This window comes from Phyllobates terribilis, unplaced genomic scaffold (assembly GCF_046119375.1).
Source record: "Phyllobates terribilis strain yellow unplaced genomic scaffold, ASM4611937v1 Scaffold_1__5_contigs__length_1240528914, whole genome shotgun sequence".
NCBI classification, from domain to species: Eukaryota; Metazoa; Chordata; class Amphibia; order Anura; family Dendrobatidae; genus Phyllobates; species Phyllobates terribilis.
The window spans coordinates 719,757,557-719,780,979 of record NW_027362761.1 but is presented as its reverse complement, the minus strand read 5'-3'; the positions used below and the strand labels follow the sequence as shown (position 1 = coordinate 719,780,979).

Here is a 23,423-nt window from a genome sequence, read left to right as displayed (position 1 = left end):
AATTCGTTCCAGGCTCTCAACAACGGTGTCTTCTTTTTTTAGTCGACTGAGTAAGAAATTGTTGGCGATCCAAGCGGATATTAAGTCCAGAAAAAATGACAAATTTATCCGAGACAAAGTCGACTTTGAAACTGGCAATGTGTTTTCATGGAATAAAAATCAAAATTCGGGTCATAAGCAGTCCCGTTCCAATAACAGACACGCTGCCAATAAGAGGAATCGGTTTTATAACAACAAAAGAACACCACAAGAGTTCTGGACTACGGATTCAGACTCTAGTATCAACAATGAATCTAATGATCTTTCAGGGTCTGAAATTGCGGCTTCTCCAACTGCTTTGCGCTCCCTCCCTTTAGAAGAAAGATCAGGAGAGGTGGAAAGAGAAAGAAAAAGATATCCAATCCGCAAGAGAAAGCAAGTTTCCTGGAAGAATTAGTTCCCACTGACTGTGTCCTTAATCTTACGGATCATGCGCTATCTCAGTTTCATCTGTCTGTGCTGTCCAAGGGACTAAATTTTTGTTTACCTGAAGCTTTTGATCCAGTGGATTTCAGAGTCAATTTGTTTAAAGCCGTCAGAAAGATACACCTTCAGAAATTGTTTTTTAACAAAAAAAGTGATACCCGTGTTCATGCACCTCTTGAGTGTGAGACTCCTTGCAGTTCTGACATCCTTGGCTTTTATGTCAATGATCCTGCAGACCAGCATATAATGGATGATGCGCTTGTTTTGGCTAATTTGAATACCATTCCACCTGCTGATTTTGATGCTGATTTTGAGGTTTTGTCTGATTTACCTGCCGGTAATGAGAATACAGCCTTCACTGGCGGCATCTCGTCTTCTTTTCTACCTCCCACTAGTCCTGGTAATATTATTGACACCTTTCAGGATCGTGTTATCCGGGAGGTTGAATCATTGATTTATGTACCCCCGCTTCCTAATTTGTCACAAAATGAGAAATCGGCTTTGTATGAAATTAAATCTTGGAAGGATGTTGTTGTACGTAAAGCAGATAAAGGCGGTAAAATAGTATTACTTAATAGAGATGTCTATGTGGCAGAGTCATTGTCGCAATTGGCAGATTCCAATACTTATACACCTTTACCTAGTGACCCCACATTCAAAAATAAAAATTTATTGAGATCTTTATTAAGAAAATACGTAGAGAAAGGCGTTCTATCTAAATCTACTGCTGAAAAGCTTCTGCCAGAATTCCCATTGAGAATTCCCTTATTGGTATGCCATACCAAAAATTCATAAGTGTACCAAAATGAGCCCAGGCCGCCCTATTGTCTCGGGGGTGGGCTCCCTTTTGGAGCCTCTCTCGAGATATATAGATTGGCTTTTAAAACCGTTTCTACAAAGAATACATTCATTCATAAAGGACACTGATAGTTTTCTGGTTGCTCTAAAGGAGGTAAACTGGCACCCTGATTTTTCTCTATGTTCTATAGATGTTACCAGTTTATACACTCGCATCCCCAAAGCACTAGGGTTGGAGGCAGTAAAAAAATTCCTGATGCAATCTAATAAAAGTGAGGAATTTTCCTCCTTTATTTTAGAAAGCCTTGATTTTGTGCTCTCAAATAACTGTTTTCAGTTCCAGAACCAATGGTACCGCCAGAATATTGGGAATGCGATGGGCACACCCGCAGCGTGTGTCTATGCAAATATTTTTTTATCTTTTTTTGAAACGCAATTCATCATTTCCTGCAAAAATCCGTTTGTTAAGTATATTAGATCTTTTTTAAGATATATTGATGATATTTTCATCGTTTGGTCGGGTACCGCAGAAGATTTTATGGCTTTTGTTCAGTTTTTGAACACCACAAATACAGCTAATATGAATTTTGGGGGACTTTTTCTTGATTTTCTGGACGTTTCCATTTCAATTGAAAATAATACCATTCACACAAAATTATTTAAAAAACCTTCACCTGTAACACTTTGTTACATTATAATAGTGATCATCCAGTGCATACTAAATCTGGGGTTTCATACAGCCAATTTCTCCGTCTGCGCAAATTGAATACTTCTGACCAAACCTTTCTTGATCAAGCTTCAGAGTTGAAAAACAACTTTCTTGCTCGTGGTTATCCTAGACATGAACTAAATACCGCACTTGAGAAAGCACAAAAATTCACACGAGATAGTCTTTTATCAAAACGCTATAAGTCACCCTCCCATCATGCACAAACGGCTACTAAAAGGTTTGTTTTTCATTTCAAACATAGTCCCATTAATGACACGATTAAAAAAGCCATTTTGAACAATTGGCATCTTTTGGAGTCTGATCCAGATTTATTATCAGTGGCCAAAAACAAACCTATAGTATCCTACATGCGTAGTCAGAATATAGGAGACTTAGTCAGTAAACAGAGACTCCCAGTGGAATCTAAAAATTGGTTGCAGAAAAACATTCCCTCCGGGAATTTCAGATGCGGTTCTTGTTCTTTTTGTAATCTGCACCTCACGACTAATCCCTTGCATATTGGCCCGATAACGAATTTTGTTAAGGATTTCATTACCTGTAGATCCAAAAATATTGTTTATGTAATTTTTTTTACATAGGGAAGACTATACATTATTTATTAGGATCAGGGAGCATTTACATTTCCTAGAAACCCAAAAGGGCTCTAAAAGATTTATTAAGCATGTTACTGAATTTCATAATGCTAACCCTAAATCATTGAGATTTGCTGGCTTAGAACAGCTTCATTTTCCCAGTAGAGGCGGCAATCTGAATAAGCTGCTGCTGCAAATCGAAACTAAATGGATCATTCGCCTGAATGCTAATGGTCCATTGGGTTTAAACGATCGTCTGGATTTTTCTATGTTTTTATGATTCTGTTCTGATTTGTGTTTTTTTATTTTGTGATCATGTGTTCTTGCTTAATTTGCATATAAAGGATGTGATGTCATGTTTTGTGTGTAACACAGACCTGTAGAAGCGTTTTCACGCGAAACAGCCGTTGTCTGCTTTTTTCTTCCCCATTCTCCCTGCTTGCCGGACCTTTTATCCTCATGGAATAAAGATATTGCTTTTAAGGACTGGTGAGTGCAGCTCATTTTTCTTTCTTATGGTCCATATACACAGCTCCTACGTAATTCAAATGAAACCCCCGAGGGATCCATTCACTATAATGAGGCTGCAGAGTTAGGCCTCTTTCACATGTCAGTGTGTCCGGTATGTGTTGTGACAGTTTCCACACGTACCAGAGACACATACACACGCAGACCCATTCAAATGACTGTGTGTCCGTGGGTAAAAACACGTTGACATGCCCGTTTTTTTCGCGCACGGGTCGCCAAACGTCACACACAGATGACGTCCATGTGTCATCAGTGTGACACATACAGGCACCTGGGAATCAGTGTACAGTTAGCGCTGTTCCCAAGTGCTGGGTGCTGAACGCTGTCCTCATCATTGTTCTTGACTTGCAATTGCAATTAGCAAGAGCAAGGGACAATGATGAGAGTAGTACTCTGCTCCCACTGTGTCCTGGTGTAAAAACAAGAATAAAATTAAAAAAAATCCTCATACTCACTTGTGCGGAGATGTCCCACGCTGTAATCCACCTGACTGCTCACGCCGAGGAGCCGGGGACAATGACTCGCTCCAGTAAGCGAGCCCCAGCGCTTCGCTGAGCTCAGTGAGTGACACAGTGGGAGCAGAATACTACTCTCAACATTGTTTGCTTGCGCTGATCGCAGCGCAGGCAGGGGACAATGATGAGGGCAGCGTTCATCACCTAGCGCTTGGGAACAGTGCTAACTGTACCGCTGATCCCAGGCCCTGGGACGTGTGCTCCCGATGCGGCACACGGGCGGCAGACGGTTGCCAAATGTATGCCACACAGGTGCACACGGACACACATATCTCCGGTACTGTTTTTTCCGGTACTGGAAATATCAGGACGTGTGAAGCCGGCCTTACTCTGGACTCCGTCTGGCCTCTGTTTAGCGATGTCCTTTTTTTCAGAGGTTCACAAAACTGTGGCCGACTGCACTTTTATGCACGCCTAATAAAAAGAAGGACACCGTGGGATCACAGGCCAGACAATGTCCATGGTGCCTCAATCTGCTTCATTACAGGGAATCTTCCGTCGGAGGTTCCATGTGAATCACGTATTTCAGAGATTTACACGGAAACCCCGGTGTAAGCGCTCAGCGCAGAGCGCAGGATAAATGTGAGCCGAGCCTTACTGCGATCTTTGGGAGGCAGAATGAACAAATCAGCAGCAGGTGAAGAATTGGTTTTATTTATTTTTTATGCTGTTACTCATGCGGTATAAGTGATTCTACAACGTTATTCTTCAGGTTGGTGCGATTACAGCGATACAGATTTATATCAGGTTTTTATGTTTGACAGCTGTCATACACTAAAAAACTTTTGTTTTTTTGCAAAGACTAGTTTTTGCATCGCCATATTTTGAGAGCTATAATTTTTCCATGTTTGGTCTGACAGAGTCATGTAAGGGCTTGTTTTTTGTGGGACAAGTTGACAATTTTATTGGTACCATTTTCGGGCACGTGACATTTTTTGAACGCTTTCTATTCCGATTTTTATGGAGGCACAATAAACAAAAACCAACAATTCAGGAATTGTTTTTTTGTTTTTTTTTATGCCATTCCGCGTGTGGTAAAATTGATAAGGCATCTTTAGTCAGTCAGTACATTTACAGCAATACTACATTTATATAGTTTTTTTATGTTTTGTCGCTTTTAAAACAATAAAAACTATTTTATAGAAAAAATTATTTTTTTTCCATCGCTTTATTCTGAGAGCTATAACTTTTTTATTCTTTGGCCGATGGCGCTGTATGGCAGCTTGTTTTTTGCGGGACATGATTATGTTTTAAGTAGGATTATTTTTATTTACATTTGTCTTTTTAATCGCGTTTTATTTCACTTTTTGTTCAGCGGTATGATGATAAAGCACCAGTTTTTGCTTAGCTTGTTTTTTTTGTTACCGTGTTCACTAAAGGGGTTAACTAGTGTGAACGTTTTATAGGTCAGGTCGTTCCAGGTGCGGCAATACCAAATATGTGTACTTTTATTGTGTTTTTTTTCTCATAATATTTATTTATGGGTTCAGTATATATATATATATATATGTATATATCTATATATATATATATATATATATATATATATATATATATATAGATAGATATATACCGTATATATATATAATTTTTTATTATTATTATTTTTTAATTGAAAAAAAATATTTTTACAACTTTTTTTTCACTTTTTTACTTAGTCCCACTATGGGACTTTCACTTTCTGTAGTCTGATCGCAGTTATAAAGTATAGCAGTGCAGGATTACTGCTATACCATATAACCTGTCAGCCCTGTAGACACAAGCTAGTTTTATCATGCACTGCGCATGATTATCAGCTGACACCCAGCGGCGATCGCACTCTTACAGCTTCTGTGTGGGCGCAATCGCTTTGCCGTAATAATACGTATTATTACGTAGTATGTCAGAAAGGGGTTAAAGGGAACCTGTCAGGTCAGACAACACTATTAACCTGCAGATCACAGTATAGTGAGTGATGACTGAAACCATGCCAGCACATCTGTATAATTGAAAGCTGGCATCACCATGGAGAAATAAAGTTAATTTTCTCCGGGTGCTGCACTTTCAGTACATAGGCTGGCCACATTCATAACATTATTAACCTAAAGATTAACTACATATATGCAGCTTGATAGCGTTCTTCCTGATAGGTTCCCTTTATATGTTCTGTCGGCTGGAGGTCACCTCCCCATCTGCATTCATCTGCCTAGTTGTCGGCATAGTTAAAAGGAACCTGTAACCAGGTTTTTCCCATATAAAGTACGACCAACACCATTAGGGTCTTTTTCACAGCATACTGGAATGCTGTAAAAATGTCCGCAATCCAGTCTGCAGATCCAGAAAAAAACAGCTTTTTGTCACAGGGATACCGTGACAGAGAGGGGTCAGAAAGTCGATGCGTCTGGTTTCACGAACTCCTGCACTGGTTAGAAATACTTCACCATCTTATTAAACAGTGTAGCTTTTTTCCTTGCTAGCAGTGCAAGAGTTAATCTGTTCAGTTGACGCTCCTGGAGCTTTCCTACCTGGAATGTCTCAGCTGTTCAGTGTTGGCCACACTCCTCTGCTATATATGCTCACCTCTGGCAATTAGGAATTGCCAGTGTTAGTTCTTACTGCCTGGTTTGGAGTTGGAGGTGTAATTCGTGGTTGGAGTTGACGTTTGGAGATTTGTACAATCGATCATTTCTTGGACTTTTGTTTGTGTTCACATCCGCATAATCTCCTATTTGGTTTCTCCTTTCTTTACTCCCGTGTTCCACTCTGTTGTTTGGTGAGTGTATTTTGTATGATTTGTATTTTCATTTATTCCTGTCTGTCTTCCCTTGGTGGTCTGGTTAGTGTGTTCCTATACATTTCTACTTCCCACTCCTGGGTGTGGGAGGGGACAGATAAGGATTGATATAGAAGCATAGCAAGGCACAAGAACTCAGGCATCTCCACCTTCAGGAGTAATCCGGGAGACAGGGATAGACTAGGGTGCCCCTAGTTTTAGGGACCTAGTTAGCGCCCACAGTCCCAAGGCACTGCGTGACACTTTTATTATAATTACAGACGGGGTGGTCTGGTTGGATGGGCAGCTCTGGTCTTGATCAGGAGCCTCCTCTCTTCTTGCAATCGCTGTTCTCCTGCTTGTTTCATGTGGATGCGTTCTACTTCATGCACACAGTCTCCTCCATTGCACTCTTGTGCAGGCACATTTCTCTTTGCTCTGTCGAGGGCAGAGCAAAGTACAGTAGTGTGCATGTTCTGGCTTTACACCTGAGTCATCAGCGCTGTTTGGCCTTTCCCTGCACTTGCGCACTAGAGTACTTTGCTCTGCCCTCTTGCAGGGCATATAGAAGTGCGCCTTCACAGGAATCACGATTGAGGGCAATGTCTGGATAATGTAGGACACTTAATCCACATGAAGCAGGGAAGGAGGATGGCGATTGCAAGAAGAGACGAGGTACTGAATAAAGACCAAAGCGCCCCATTTGTAAGTATAATAAAAGCCATTTTTGAGATCTGCAGACTGCATTGGGGTCCTTTGTTACTACCTTCTAGTATTCTGTAAAAGGGTCTAATGGTGTTGGCCAATGTCATACTTTATATGGGGAAAACCTGGTGACAGGTTCCCTTTTAACAGTGTGTCTCAGTGTCTCATCCTGCTAATGAAGACTCGTGACAGCCTTTCTTTGCAGAGTCTGCAGTGTTGCACTGTGCGCACCACAGGGAAACAAGTATGTGATTGGGCAGTTTAGCTTTAACTCATTCCTAACCAGGCAATTTTCCGTCTTTTTCCCAGAGTCAAATCTTTTTTTATTTTTCCATCCAATTTTCCATCCACACAGATGAATGAGGGTTTTTTTTTGCGGGACAAGCTGTAGTTTTGAATGACTCCATTAATTTCACTATTCAATGTACTGGAAAATGGGAAAAAAAATCCAAGTATGGTGTAATTAAGCAAAAAATATAATTCCTCGAGTAATTTTTAGGTTTTGATTTTATGTTTATGGGCAGAGCTCAGCTCCACAAGTGGCTATTAGAGGCAGATAATGGCTGAATAACAAAGCTTTTGTCTGCCGGTAATAAATCAGATTCAGTTTCTGAACTTGCTTCATAAATGTACGTCATATGTTAGGAAGGGGTTAACAAAAAACTATCACCCGTAGCTGAGAGCAGTATATTGTAATGACAGATAAACTGATTCCAGTGATATATTATTTTCAGGGCTGCTTGCTGTAGTTTTGATTAATTCACTGTTTTATCTACTGCAGATGTACATTCTGAATGCCAAGCTCGCATAACCCCTCTTATATTATTAGTTTCCAGTTTTATGTATACACTGGCAGAAATCTGCCAATTGGTGGAGTGGGAGGAGGTGTGGATATATAGATCTCATGAACATCAAGGACTACATTGTGGCAGGTTTGCTAGTTCTCTCAGTGATAATCTCCTGCTGGTAATAGTGTTTTATTAATATTAGAGCAAGCAGCCCAGTAAGTGACACAGCCTTTGAATCAGAGTCTCAGATGACCAGACATTTTCTTTCAGGATTTTTTAGTAGACAGTTAAATTCCTGGTTTCCACTTCCTGAAGCAGCAAAACAGCCCCACACCATCACACTACCACCACCATATTTTACAGTTGCTATGATGTTCCTCTTCTGAAATGCTGTTACTTTTACACCAGATGTAATGGGACATACACCTTCCAAACAGTTCAACTTTTGTCTCGTCAGTCCACAGAGTATTCTCCCAAAAGTCTTGGCGATCATCAAGATGTTTCCTGGCAAAACTGAGACAAGCCTTTATGTTCTTTTTGCTCAGCAGTGTTTTTTGTCTTGGAACTCTACCATGCATGCTATTTTTGCTCAGTCTCTTTCTTATGGTGGAGTCATGAACACTGACCTTAATTGAGGCAAGTGAGGCCTGCAGTTGTTTGGATGTTGTTGTGGGGTCTTTTGTGACCTCTTGAATGAGTCGTCGCTGTGCTCTTGGGGTAATTTTGGTCAGCTGGCCACTCCTGGGAAGGTTTACCACTGCTCCATGTTTTCACCATTTGTGGATAATGACTCTCACTGTAGTTCACTGGAGTCCCAAAGTTTTAGAAATGGCTTTATAAACTTTTCCAGACTGATAGATCTCAATTACTTTGTTTCTCATTTGTTACTGAATTTCTTTGGATCACAGCATGATGTCAAGCTTTTGAGGATCTCTTGGTCTATTTCACTTTGTCAGACAGGTCCTATTTAAGACATTTCTTGATTGAGAACAGGTGTGGCAGTAATCAGGCCTGTGTGTGTCTAAGTAAATTGAACTCAGCTTCCCAAAGATGTGATAAACCACAGTTCATTTATGTTTTAAGGAGGGGGGGCAATCACTTTTTTACACAGGGCCCTGTAGGTTTGGATTTCTTTTTCCCTTAATAATAAAGACCTTCATTTAAAAACTGAATTTTGTGTTTACTTGTGTTATCTTTGCCTAATATTTAAATTTGTTTTGTGATCTGAAACATTTAAGTGTGACAAACATGTAAAAGAATAAGAAATCAGGAAGGGGGCAAACACTTTTCAGACCACTGTATGGTGTGGTGGCGTTTTGAGCCATTTATTTTAAAAAAAGTAATAATAATAAATTATTATATAATTTGGGATTTTTTTCCAATATTTATTTGTTCTACAATAGTACTTGAACATTTAATCCTTTGATTGCATTATTGAAACACTTAAAACAGTTCTGTGCTGGAACTGTAATATGCTGCATTTTTTCTGCAGTTAAAATACACGGTTTCAAAAATGCACTAAATACTAATCATGGGAACGTAGCCTAAAAGGGAAATGACAAATATGAAAGTTCCCACTGAAAATGAACTTTGTTGTGGTAATCATAATTGGTTACAGATGTTATGCAAGAAGGAATAGCACTGGATATTTTTTACAATTAGTTGGTGCTTGGAGATAGGACATTTATGATTATAGTTATTAGAGATTAAAAATTAAGTTTAATGTGAGCTGTAAAATAACAATTATACTTGTGCAATGAAATTAAACTAAAGGTTTAATTATTGAAATAAATAGATGGACTATTGACATTAGTCACTTTAATTATCTTGTGCATAGCTGACCTTTTCAACTCAGAAACATCCAAGTATACAGTGACATGTAAAAGTTTGGGCACCCCTGGTCAAAATTACTGTTATTGTGAACAGTTAAGCAAGTTGTTGTTCTCTAAAAGGCCTAAAGTTAAAGATGAAACATTTCCTTTGTATTTTACTCAAAAAATATATATATTGTCATTTTTTACATTTTAAAAATTATAAAAAGAAAAATGGCCTGATGCAAAGTTTGGGCAGCCTTTGAGATTTGTGTGCTCAGATAACTTTGACAAAGGTTTCAGACCTTAATTAGCCTGTTAGGGATATGGCTTGTTCATTAGATCACTATCATCGTTAAGAAAAGCCAAGTGATTCAAATTTGCCAGCTTTATAAAAACCCAGCCTCCTCTAACCTTGTGCCAAAAAAACAGCATGAGTTCTTCTAAGCAGAGGCCTAGCACTCTGAAAATGAGAATGGTGGAGGCCCCCAAAGCAGGAGAAGCCTATAAGAAGATAGCAAAGTGCTTTCAAGTTGCCCTTTCCTCAATTCGAAATTTAATTAAAAAAATGGCAGTTGACAGGAACAGTGGAGGTCAAGATAAGGTCTGGAAGACCAAGCAACATTTCAGTGAGAGATGCTCATAGGATTGCTAGACAGGCAAATCAAAACCCCTTGACTGCAAAACACATTCAGAAAGATGTAGCAGACTCTTGAGTTGTGGTACATTGTTCTACTGTTCAAAGACACCTGCACAAATATGGCCTTCATGGAAAAGTCATCAGAAGAAAACCTCTCGTGCATCCTCACCATAAAATTCAGCATTAGAAGTATGCAAAAGAACATCTAAACAAGCCTGATGTATTTTGGAAACAAGTCCTGAGGACCAATGAGGTTAAAATATAACTCTTTGGGCACAATAAGCAAAGGTATGTGTGGAGAAAAAAGGGCACAAAATTTCAGGAAAAGAACATCTCGACCAACCATTAAGCATTGGGGTGGATCAATCATGCTTTGGAGTTGTGTTGCAGCAAATGGGACGGGAAAAATTTCCCAGGTAGAGGGAAGAATTCAATGAGATTTCAACAAATTTTTGATGCAAACATAACACCAGCTGTAAAAAAGATGAAGTTGAAAAGAGGATGGCTTCTACAAATGGATAATGATCCTAAACACACGTCAAAATCCACAACAGACTACCTCAAAAGGTGCAAGCTGAAGTGTAATGACACAGCTTCTAATCTTAATTAGCCAGATGGCTAGATTTGTTAAGCCAAGAGAAATACACTATTGTGTTTGTGTTGACTTTAGAACTTGTATGTGTTTCTTTGGTGGGTCAAGAAGGACAGACCAGTATTTGTATAACTCTGAATGTTGACTTTTATTGGTCTGTGAACAATGATGTTTGTTGCTATGCTATTTGCATATTGTACTAAGCCAGCTAGTTGTTGATTTACAAGAGCACCAACTATGTAAATTGATTAAATGCTCAAACAATGAGACCTGATCCCTGCACCTTTCCCCCCAACCTGTGACTGATGACCTAAGGCACAGATGTAAATATAAAAAAGGTTTTTCTATCCTGCTGCACAGAGAATTAAAGATCAGACATTCTTCAGAACAGTAGCTTGGTTGTATGGCTCGATCCAGAGAGACACAGATTTGGATTCTACAGGATTCCAGTCTAAGGGTATATGGCCCTGGATACAGGTCTGCTCCATTGACCATCAGAGAACTCATGGATACATTTGGGAAAACCAGGTTGGGACAATGAGGTCACCTGGTCCCATGGATATGTTGTTTGGAGTTGCCAGGTGGGACCCTCCGTTCGCCTGTGTCATCGCCACATAATGTGAGACCTTCTGAGACATTGTGCCTGTTCCAAATGAAATTGTAAAATTCTAATGCATGCATGGAAGAAACACGTCTGATATTTTTGAGCATCAGGGAGGATCTGTCTTTTATTACACCATCGGTCACTTATATAGGTTGTTAATAGTCATACATGGTAACAATATAATTGGCTTAACTTATCTCTACATACAGTACAGACCAAAAGTTTGGACACACCATCTCATTTAAAGATTTTTCTGCATTTTCATAACTATGAAAATTGTGCATTCACACTGAAGGCATCAAAACTATGAATTAACACATGTGGAATCATATACTTAACAAAAAAGTGTGAAACAACTGAAAATATGTCTTATATTCTAGGTTCTTCAAAGTAGCCACCTTTTGCTTTGATGACTGCTTTGCACACTCTTGGCATTCTCTTGATGAGCTTCAAGAGGTAGTCACCGGAAATGGTTTTCACTTTACAGGTGTGACCTGTCAGGTTTAATAAGTGGGATTTCTTGCCTTATAAATAGGGCTGGGACCATCAGTTGTGTTGTGCAGAAGTCAGGTGGATACACAGCTTATAGTCCTACTGAATAGACTGTTAGCTGCTTTTTTCTTGCCATAATACAAATTCTAAGTAAAGAAAAACGAGTGGCCATCATTACTTTAAGAAAATTGGGCAAACTTTGAAAGTGTCCCCAAGTGCAGTTGCAAAAACCATCTAGCGCTACAAAGAAACTGGCTCACATGAGGACCGCCCCAGGAAAGGAAGACCAAGAGTCACCTCTGCTTCTGAGGATAACTTTATCCGAGTCACCAGCCTCCGAAATCGCAGGTTAACAGCAGCTCAGATTAGAGACCAGGTCAATGCCACACAGAGTTCTAGCAGCAGACACATCTCTTCAACAACTGTTAAGAGGAGACTTTGTGCAGCAGGCCTTCATGGTAAAATAGCTGCTAGGAAACCACTGCTAAGGACAGGCAACAAGCAGAAGAGACTTGTTTGGGCTAAAAGAACACAAAGAATGGATATTAGACCAGTGGAAATCTGTGCTTTGGTCTGATGAGTCCAAATTTGAGATCTTTGGTTCCAACCACCGTGTCTTTGTGCGACGCAGAAAAGGTGAACGGATGGACTCTACATGCCTGGTTCCCACCGTGAAGCATGGAGGAGGAGGTGTGATGGTGTGCGGGTGCTTTTCTGGTGACACTGTTGGGGATTTATTCAAAATTGAAGGCATACTGAACCAGCATGGCTACCACAGCATTTTGCAGCGGCATGCTATTCCATCCGGTTTGCGTTTAGTTGGACCATTATTTATTTCTCAACAGGACAATGACCCCAAACACACCTCCAGGCTGTGTAAGGGCTATTTGACCAAGAAGGAGAGTGATGGGGTGCTACGCCAGATGACCTGGCCTCCACAGTCACCAGACCTGAACCCAATTGAGATGGTTTGGGATGAACTGGACTGCAGAGTGAAGGCAAAAGGGCCAACAAGTGCTAAGCATCTCTGGGAACTCCTTCAAGATTGTTGGAAGACCATTTCCGGTGACTACCTCTTGAAGCTCATCAAGAGAATGCCAAGAGTGTGCAAAGCAGTCATCAAAGCAAAAGGTGGCTACTTTGAAGAACCTAGAATATAAGACATATTTTCAGTTGTTTCATAATTTTTTGTTAAGCATATAACTCCACATGTGTTAATTCATAGTTTTGATGCCTTCAGTGTGAATGTACAATTTTCATAGTCATGAAAATGCAGAAAAATCTTTAAATGAGAAGGTGTGTCCAAACTTTTGGTCTGTACTGTATGTGCTGACATTAGCATACCTACATCTCATTGGCTAAAGGTAATTCTGTCTACACCCAGCTTTTGGATTTTAGGAATCTCTCACTTTCTACTTTCGTTTCTGTTTTCTCTCAGTCTTTAGACAGCGATATTCCTGAGGAACCCCATATCTCACACACACATGCACTGACTCAAACTCCATTCTGGTAAGCAGAAGATACACGTACAAAAATCAAAATGGAGTCAGGATACATAAAGTATAAATACTGCTCTCTCACCTGGAACCCATGGAGACGTTCGGAGAAGCCAGATTGGGAGCAGCCGGTCATCTGGCCCCATGGAAACTCTCGGAGAGGCCAGGGGGGACCCTCAGGTCTCCTGACCTTGTACTTCGATGGACTGCCAGCTTCCTAAACTTGCCGCTACCTTCTCTCTGTGGGGGCCCGACAAAAGTGGTGGGCCACTGGTTGAGGTCGTTGGCCCTGAAAGTCCCAAAGTCGCAACTGCTCTATTCTGGGGGGGCCAGCGGAAGGGTGACACTGTGTAATGTTGTACCATATTGGGTATTAGCTGGGACTGTTCTATCTGTTTATTGTCCTTTGGTCATTCAATAAAATATTACCACACTGTTTTACTCTCACCCTTTGTTGTCAGAGTAGTATTATGCCCATGGAAGACCCCGGATCTTCACATGAAGGGTTTACAATGGCCCTCACAGTTCCCTGATCTGAACATCATTGAAAATCTGTGGCTAGACCTCAAAATAGCAGTGCATACAAGATGACCCGGGAATCTCACAGCACTGGAAGAATTTTACAAGGTAGAATGGATGAAAATCACTCAAACAAGAATTGAAAGACTCTTGTCTGGCTACAAAAAGCATTTACAAGCTGTGAAACTATAGCGATATGCTCGGCGCCCCTGCATAGTGTCCCCTTCTCCCTCCATGTAGGGACACCAGCTTACTCATTGCCCCGGCCCACGGCACAGCCCCCGGTGTGTTCTTGATCCTGCCTCTTTCCTCCTCTGTGCATGCTGCACGGTCTCCTGGCGGCATGCTTTGGGCTCTCCTGTTCTTAAAGGGGCAATGTGTGCACATGGTAAATGTTCCAAGCAATTTAGCTAAATGTGTGTTCACCTGAAAGGTGTCTCCCAGCCAATAGCTTCCTGTGACTGCTTTAGCGGTGTCTGTATCCCAAAACTGCGTCTGCGGTACCTGTACCCCGTGGCTGCATCGGCGGTACTGTCAGCTATCCCGAGACCAGTGTGTCAGAACCTGTTCCTGTGGCCATCCAGTTGGCATAGGCAGTACCCGTCCCAGTGGCCATCCTGCCTGTACAGTGTGAACCAGTCCCAGTGGCCATCCTGCCCTATTGAGAATCAGAAGTATCGTCTCTGCCCTTTGGGGTCAGCAGCTACAGCCGGATGCCGGCCTGGAGTAGCACCTGGCAGCTACCTGCAGTACAAGCCTTGCCTCATCATTAGAGGCTTAAGTGAACACCAAGGTAGCTGCTTAGTCCCGCCCCTCCAGGGTACGTCCAGCACATGGCACAGTGGATCCCCGAACCACATGTGCCACCTAGGAGCATAACAGATACTTTGAAAAGGGGGTGCTACTAGGTACTAACCACTAGATATCAACAATCATGTCCGACTTAACATCAAAGTATGGCACTTCTAGATACAATATATTAACCTTTTTCGAGGTTAAAGATCCCCCTAATAAATTAAGAGATCCATCAAAAAATTAAAATGATAATAATCTTTATTTAGACATATTAGAAAACACATAAAAATAAATAACAATAATAATAATAATAAAAAACAGGGATGCCTCTATGAGACACGCAAGCTGACTAATCCTAATAAACATACGATACATTTCTGAAAATCCTACTTAAATATCAACATACACCACTTATTAAAAGGGGTCAAGTGGCTATGGCATAAGTAGCTAATACATAAAGTGGTGTTTCAAGTTGAAAAATAAGGAAAACCTGGGACGTGGCTGGGGCTTCAGCAATGGATGATGCAGGAGTTCTTAGCTCCGTAGAGACATCCTGAAAATAAACTTCTACAGCAATAAGAAGAAGACTGTCAGTTTTCTAAATAATTTGGATGGACTTAGGTCAGTCTCTGGAGCATTTTGAGACTTAAACGGGTTGTCCCATGAACAAAGTTAATTTTAATCAATAGATCTTGGAATAATAATAATTTCCACAATTGGATGTGTTTAAACAAAATGTTCCTGTGCTGAGATAATCTTATAGATGTGCCCCTGCTGTGTACTGTGTAATGGCTGTGTCTCACTTTGCAAGAACATGGTCTGATCATGCCACATCTCGGGGCAGGGGGGGAGAAAAAAAGTATACAGACATTACAGCACGGGATTGCAAATAATTCTTTCTTTGAGGTAAAACATTTTTTAAAATCCGGCAGGGAAATGCTTTCTCTCACAAAAAATCAGTTGTGATCTCATGCTGTACTGTCTATACACCCTTTTGCTTCCTCCCCTGCCCAGGAGATGTGGTATGATCAGACCATGTTCCTGCATGGTCAGTCAGCCATTACACAGTACACAGCAGGGGCACATTTATAAGATTATCTCAGCACAGGAACATTTTATTTAAACACATCCAATTTTATAAAGTATTAATATTCCAAGATGTATTGATAAAAATCCACTTTAAAATGAACTTTGTTCATGAGAAAACCCCTTTAAACCATCTCTCTACACTCCGGAACTCCAGAGTTATTTAACTCAGAAGCCGGCAGGAGGAGATGCTGTGGGCAGGGAAATATCTCAGCTTTGTTTACCAGCGGCTGCATCCATGAGATCAGCAGTTCCTGTCTTCGTCAATCAGACTGGGAGAGCGGAGTTACCTGGATCCACGGGGATCCCAAGGAGGCTGTGAAGAACCAAGAAACCCCTAAAGAAAACACCGAGAGGAACCTGAAGTTTATCTGCTGACTTGTCACTCAAGAACAGACGCACGGCTGTGGTGGGAGATCAGCTGCTCTTGTCCTCTCTGCAGCTGGTTTTGGTACTAGAGCGAGGACACTTGGAGCACCGATTCAAGGAAACCTATGTGAACCCAAGGACCCTCTACAGTGTATGCTGAGGAGGATCCTGGAGGTGATTTCTCGTCTTCTTACAGGTGAGGAATCGACGTGGCTGCGGTGCTGCGGAGGGAGATCTGCTGCGTAAGTTCTAGCTACGGTGTCCCAGTGAGCGGCTTATTTTAAGAAATATCCTCTTCACTTTCCTGGGAGAGGTCTTGTGATATTTCATAAACTGTCTCCAAAGTTGGTAACTGGAGCCTCTGCTTTACGCTGATATTTACTTTTCTAATTCAGAAAATTCCCCAATGAACTTTTAATAATTGTGGTGGTAAGCAAACTATTGTGTCTATTGAAAACCCTTAAACTCTGCGAGACCCTGCTGGTTTTACTTTTCTTCTTTATATGCTTTGGTTTCTTCTCAAGTGAGGTATCAGTTAGAATCTATGTTGTTTTACTATCGGCTATCTTGTTGTGGTTTGCTGGCTTCTAGTCTTTTCCTCTGGTGCTGGGTGTCTTGGTCACATGATCTCTGCACTCTTTATTACTCAGCACCTGGCTCCCATTCCCTGCTGGACATCAGTGTTGTTACGCTTTGCTCTGGCTAAGTAGCCTTGTTTAGTTCTTTGTGCTTTAGACAATTGTTATCCTGGGACTTCTTGTTCCACCAGTTTTGTTACCCTTAATCTTTGTTTCTGAAACTAACTTTTCTGTTAGGCAGTCTCCTGCTTTTGCTCCCAGTCCTTAGGTCTTTTAGGGACCCACTTTCCCCTTCCTTCAGGTCTTCGTTTCAGTTCAGTGCAGGAGTTTCGGTGGGGCTATTCATAAGGAATAGGGCACCCACCCCAGCGTAGGGTTAAGCTGAGTCTCAGTGCAGGGACAGCTTTTCCCTCCTATTCCTTAGTTCTAAGTTGCAGAACATAGCAGTATCTCATGTTTATTTAAGTTCCTTGCCAATGTCTGATTGTTGACATTATTACTTACTCAGTGTTTTGGCTAATCCAGAAGCCTGTTAATGGTCCTCAATATACACACCTAATATTTAATACATATAATACAAAGACATAGCTTCCAACCGTCCCGGTTTCTGCGGGACTGTCCCACTTTGAGGGCTCAGTCCCGCGTTCCGTCATGGCTCAGCTGTTCTCCCGGCTGTGGAGGGTGGGGCGGGTTGCGGCGGTGGAGCAGCGGGCACAGGTAGTAGCTGGCAGCTGCAGCTACCACATGTGCCCTCTGCTAAAGAAAATGAATATTCACTCCTCTCCAAACCCATGGGAGTGGAGAGGACTGAATATTCATTCTCCTTAATAGCATGCACTGTCAACTGCAGCCGCCGGCTTCCTGCTGTGGCTCAGTGATCCTCTGTGCCCGCTATTAGAAAGAATGAATTTCACTCTTCTCCACTCCCATGGGTGTGGAGAAGAGTGAATACTCATTCTCTTTACTAGCAGGAACAGAGGATCGCTGAGCCGCAGTAGGAGCTGCGTCGGTGCTGACGCTGTGCTCTATTAAGGAGAATGGCTATTCACTCCTCTCCACGCCCATAGTCCCAGCGTGGAAAGAATTGAATATCCCCGCAGCTCACATCCGCGTCTGAGGGCGCATGTCAGTGACATCATGCGCTGCTCAGATACTGACATGAGCTGCTGGCAGACAGAATGCAGAACTGGACCAGAGGGGAGAAAGGTGAGTATAAGTGTTTATTTTTTTCATGTGTGCAGTGATGGGGGGCCATATATACCAGGATAGGGGGGCCATGTATACCAGGATTGGGGATGAGGGGGCCATGCATACCAGGATTGGTGATGAGGAGACCATGCATACCAGGAATGGTGATGAGGGCTGTCTGCTGAATGCCCCTCATTACCAGCGCCCCTCTGACAACTCCTTCTGCTAGGGGAGAAAGAAATGGTAAATGGGCATGGATTGGGGCGTGGCCAGGCGCGTGGACAAAATTTGCCACGCGCATGATCTGTCCCTCTTTCTCTTATTCAAAAGTTGGGAGGTATGCAAAGATCTCTGAGTAGAAGAGATCATTGTGATCTGAGTCCCCCATCTACATAAATTTTAATATTATTCATCTTCCTGTTACTTCATCTCAGAGTTACATAACTTAGCCTGTATGAAAATTTTTCTGAGTCATTTTCTGTCTGTATAGACACCAATTCTTCTATAACTTTTTACAGTGATATCAGTGCAACTTTGTGGTAAATAATACTTTCATGACTCAATTTCACTAACAGTTGAATTACGGCTTGAGACACTCAAACTCTTCTTATTGAAATATATTTGATTTCATTATATAAACCTATTTTCCTCTAAAAGGAGCTTACTAAGTTATTCCACTATTTAATATCTGAAGGAAAGTGGTTGCCCATAACACTAAGGGCCATAATTCTGTTTGAAATTACTGCCTAGAGTACTTTAATCCTTTAGTATTAAAGCTAAATATCCTACTGTTTGTCAAGCAAGACTTCCTCGCCGAATTGCATGGTGTATTTTTAAAACACAATAATACGCTAAAAAAAACAAAGTTTGATGCAGGCCTTTTTTTTACAACCTTCTCTAATCTACTTAGTCCTCCAATGTGCATCCAAAATACTATTCTTTTTCTTTTACAGGTGAGCGCCAAGATTCTTCCAGTTCAAGTTCTTCTGGATTGCAACCATGGTTGCTTGGTCTTACAGCCATGGTTGTATTTCTTTTCATTGTGTTCATCTTACTGATTATTAACAGAGTCTGGTGCAAGAAAAGGTATGTACTAAACAACTGCTTATCAAACTGTGAGGCTTGTCCCAACAGTTAAGTGCCCTCTAACTGTAGAATCAGTTACAAAGTTACAAAAGTGTTTCTTTAACTGCAACAATATCATTGACTCATTTTGGACTTGTAATATTATAAAAGAAAAACAAAAGTTAAGTTGGGCAAAACTTTTCATTTCAGCATAGATTTTCACCATAAGGGCTCGTTCACATGAGCGTATAACACGGCCGAGTGCTATGCGATAAAACATCGCATACCACTCAGACCAGTGTTATTCTATGGGACAGCTCTGATCTGTAATTATTTTCTCATGCTGATTCAGCATGAGAAAACAATATCATATGCTGTGACTGCATCTGAGAATCGGATAGCATTCACCCATACAAGTCTATGGGTGCTTGTGAAACATCGGACTGCACTATTATGTCTGAGATTTTATAGTTTATTCTCTCCAAACCTTCTAGTTGATGGGAACACCACTAGCCATTCCCCAACAATCTGTAAGGAGAAAATTCTTAAACAAATTAGTTGTGCCTCAATCAAAAATTGCAGTTCTTTTTTAGCCTAAACATAGCAAAAGGACATAATTAGGGATGAGCGAGCACTAAAATGCTCATATGCTCATTACTCAAACCCAGCAATTCCTAATGCTTGACTTCTTGTTTCAATTAACGAGTATAATGGGAAATCAGAGCATTTTTCTGGCAGACCCTACAAGGAGGTCTGGAGAGCAGTGAAAATGTTGAAATGGATAGACAAAGTGCTGAATGAAAGGAGAATAGCATGGGGAAGCATCTCTGACTCCAAGATCACTGCTGAAAACAATAGTGTCACACTAAGGACTGACAATAAAACATTCAAAACTGAAGAGATATTGGAGTTTACAGGAAAAAAAATGGTAAGAAACATTCTTTCCTCAATAATGACTTGTATATAGGCCAAAATTTACAAAGGATTTAAAAAAATAATTTAAGTAAACCAAAATTGAAATTTTTATAAAAAAATTGAAATTTCAGTGTAATAAGGAAGGAAGTAAGAACTGCCAAAAATTTGATGGAATAGGGACTCCGATACACACTGTATTAGATATTAAGGAGGGCCTCATACACTTTCTGTTCAATTTGTCATGTTGTCGTACTCCTAGACTCATAAAGACAATGCACTAAGTGCAAACCCTGACAAAAATTAGAAGTAGGGTCATCCATACACCCTTGAATGCACGAACTGTAGTGCCTCATTCAAATATTGTGAACAAAGTGTAGTTGTGGTACTCCTACACTCATAAAAGCTCTGCACACAGTTCAAAGCCTGCCAAACATTACAAGCAGGGTCATCCATACACCTTTGAAGGCGGCAACTGGAGTGCCTCATAAAAAAATTAAGAAAGTGTAGTTGTGGTACTTTTACACTCAAAGGCTCTACAGACAGTTCAAAGCTGCCACACATTACCAAAACTTAGTGATGCAATTACAATTGCATAAACAGCATGTCCTCCTGTCCCTTTTGGCACATGCAGGGTGAGAGGCCACAATCAAGAAATGATGATGTAAAGAGCTCCTTAAAGTGTCCTAGTGTGGGATCACTGGTCTCCTGGGACTCGACATGGTGGGAGGAAGGAGTATCAAGGTGAGGATTAAGTGATTCAGACTCTTTGGTGGTGAGACTCGATCGTGTGGAAGACTCGGTGGTGCTCGCAAGCATGCAGGAAGCATTATCTGCTATTCAACTGACCACCTATTTGCACTGGTGTGGCTTTGGAAGTGGTGTCCCGTGCCTCCCTGCAAAGTGGGACAGGAAGCTATGTGTCGTGGATAGATGTGTTGTTTGTACTAAAGCAACAGGCGCAGTCGCACCTGCCCCATGTCCTCGCCGTTTGCGTGCACCATCATCACCACGTCCCTGTCCCTTACCGCACGCCTTACGCATTTTGTAATTGCTAGGTCTCTGGAAACCAAGTTTCCTTGATTAATTAGTACAAAAAAATGTTAATAAAAAAAAAAATTTGGTCACCTGCTAATTTTCTATTTTTGGCTAGCGGTTTTTAAAAATTTCAAACCACCATAATTTTACACAAAGCATGTTAAACTGTATGGATAACAATACTCAATTTTGGAACAAAAAAATTTGGTCAACTGTCGCCGGCCAAGCTACACTGTATGGATGACAATAGTCAATTTTGTCACCCCAAAGAAAAATGTGGTCACCTGCAGCAGCTATATATTTAGCAATGGACTGCAAAGCCCTAAGTCCGGCCTAGAGGCTGTATTCAGCCACTTTCCCTGCTCGAACTGTCCCTGGGTTGGACAGTTGGAGCAGGGAACTATTATACAAGTATACTCCTGTTCAGCTGCCTGTCAAGAAAACAGTGGTCTATGGAACCATACACCGGAATCAAGGAGCGTTGACCAAGACTCTTGCAACCCAAAAATTAAAGGCAGGCAAAATTAAGGCGCTCTGTAATGAGGACATGCTGCTTATCAAATTTCGTGACAAAAAGGATGACCTCTTGTTAACATCATTTAATTTTCATATATAGTACCGACCAAAAGTTTGGACACACCTTCTCATTTAAAGATTTTTCTGTATTTTCATGACTATGAAAATTGTACATTCACACTGAAGGCATCAAAACTATGAATTAACACATGTGGAATTATATACTTAACAAAAAAGTGTGAAACAACTGAAAATATGTCTTATATTCCAGGTTCTTCAAAGCAGCCACCTTTTGCTTTGATGACTGCTTTGCACACTCTTGGCATTCTCTTGATGAGCTTCAAGGAGTAGACACCGGAAATGGTTTTCACTTCACAGGTGTGCCCTGTCAGGTTTAATAAGTGGGATTTCTTGCCTTATAAATGGGGTTGGGACCATCAGTTGTGTTGTGCAGAAGTCAGGTGGATACACAGCTGATAGTCCTACTGAATAGACTGTTAGAATTTGTATTATGGCAAGAAAAAAGCAGCTAAGTAAAGAAAAACGAGTGGCCATCATTACTTTAAGAAATAAAGTTCAGTCAGTCCGAAAAATTGGGCAAACTTTTAATGTGTTCCCAAGTGCAGTTGCAAAAACCATCAAGCGCTACAAAGAAACTGGCTCACATGAGGACCGCCCCAAGAAAGGAAGACCAAGAGTCACCTCTGCTTCTGAGGATAAGTTTATCCGAGTCACCAGCCTCAGAAATCGCAGGTTAACAGCAGCTCAGATTAGAGACCAGGTCAATGCCACACAGAGTTCTAGCAGCAGACACATCTCTACAACAACTGTTAAGAGGAGACTTTGTGCAGCAGGCCTTCATGGTAAAATAGCTGCTAGGAAACCACTGCTAAGGACAGGCAACAAGCAGAAGAGACTTGTTTGGGCTAAAGCGCACAAGGAATGAACATTAGAACAGTGGAAATCTGTGCTTTGGTCTGATGAGTCCAAATTTGAGATCTTTGGTTCCAAGCACCGTGTCTTTGTGCGACCCAGAAAATGTGAACGAATGGACTCTACATGCCTGGTTCCCACCGTGAAGCAAGGAAGAGGAGGTGTGATGGTGTAGGGGTGCTTTGCTGGTGACACTATTGGGGATTTATTCAAAATTGAAGGCATACTGAACCAGCATGGCTACCCCAGCATCTTGCAGCAGCATGCTATTCCATCTGGTTTGCATTTAGTTGGACCATCATTTATTTTTCAACAGGACAATGACCCCAAACACAACTCCAGGCTGTGTAAGGGCTATTTGACCAAGAAGGAGAGTGATGGGGTGCTACGCCAGATGACCTGGCCTCCACAGTCACCAGACCTGAACCCAATCGAGATGGTTTGGGGTGAGCTGGACCGCAGAGTGAAGGCAAAAGGGCCAACAATTGCTAAGCATCTCTGGGAACTCCTTCAAGATTGTTGGAAGACCATTTCCGGTGACTACCTCTTGAAGCTCATCGAGAGAATGCCAAGAGTGTGCAAAGCGGTCATCAAAGCAAAAGATGGCTACTTTGAAGAACCTAGAATATAAGACATATTTTCAGTTATTTCACACTTTTTTTGTTAAGTATATAATTCCACATGTGTTAACTCATAATTTTGATGCCTTCAGTGTGAATGTACAATTTTCATAGTCATGAAAATACAGAAAAATCTTTAAATGAGATGGTGTGTCCAAACTTTTGGTCTGTACTGTATATATATGAATTCAAGATCTAAAAAGACACATGCTGCTCATCCCTTTTGGGTTCGATTGTTCAGTCAAACTATACTAATGGGGTTACATTTGAGCACAGGAGGAATAGCTCTATAAATTTTGGGGTCCATTTCCTCACC

At 41.1% G+C, this 23,423-nt stretch overlaps 1 protein-coding gene across 1 annotated transcript in view; it reads left to right on the top strand.

The window, feature by feature from the left end:
- SMIM24 (small integral membrane protein 24) overlaps positions 1 to 23,423 on the top strand; it is a 156,623-nt gene that overhangs the window by 27,143 nt on the left and 106,057 nt on the right. The window contains exon 2 of the mRNA XM_073686312.1: positions 18,977 to 19,109. Within this exon, the coding sequence (XP_073542413.1) occupies positions 18,977 to 19,109 (133 nt within the window). The remainder of the gene's footprint in view (positions 1 to 18,976; positions 19,110 to 23,423) is intronic.